Genomic DNA, 511 nt, shown 5'->3' with positions numbered 1-511 from the left:
CGGTTTGTATGTATTTATTGTGATTGTGCGGTTGCTGACAACGCTCTGGTGGGTTTCTTTCCTCCTGCAGCTCTCTAGACGAGACAGCTTATGAAAGACTTGCGGAGGAGACTCTGGACGCCCTGGCAGAGTTCTTTGAAGACCTTGCAGACAAGCCCTATACCCTGGAGGACTATGACGTCTCTTTTGGGGTACCTTTTGGCTTTTTTACTTCTTGTTCCCTCCTTAAAAACTATAACTTAGTGCTTAATCCTAGTACTCAGGAGGCAGAGGCAAGCAGATCGATCTCTGAGTTCCAGGCCAGCCTGGTCTGCAGAGCAAGTTCCAGGACAACCAAACAAATAAACAAAAAAAAATCCTGTAACTTAGGCTGGAGATGTAGTTCAGTTGGTAGAATGCTTGCCTAGCATACACAAAGCCTTGGTTTTGGCCCCTAGCACTGCTTACAACTGAGCATAGTGGCACAGCCTATAATCCGAGCACTTAGGAGGTGGAGGCAGGAGGATTACAA

The 511-nt window shown here is 47.0% G+C and overlaps 1 protein-coding gene across 1 annotated transcript in view; it reads left to right on the top strand.

Annotated features, from left to right (window-relative positions):
• Positions 1–511, top strand: part of Fxn (frataxin) — a 21,813-nt gene that overhangs the window by 4,966 nt on the left and 16,336 nt on the right. Inside the window, exon 3 of the mRNA XM_005352079.2 lies at positions 71–191. Coding sequence (XP_005352136.1) covers positions 71–191 — 121 coding nt within the window. The remainder of the gene's footprint in view (positions 1–70; positions 192–511) is intronic.

Source organism: Microtus ochrogaster, chromosome 8, assembly GCF_000317375.1.
Source record: "Microtus ochrogaster isolate Prairie Vole_2 chromosome 8, MicOch1.0, whole genome shotgun sequence".
Classification (NCBI taxonomy): domain Eukaryota; kingdom Metazoa; phylum Chordata; class Mammalia; order Rodentia; family Cricetidae; genus Microtus; species Microtus ochrogaster.
This window is presented reverse-complemented; position numbering and strand designations above follow the sequence as displayed.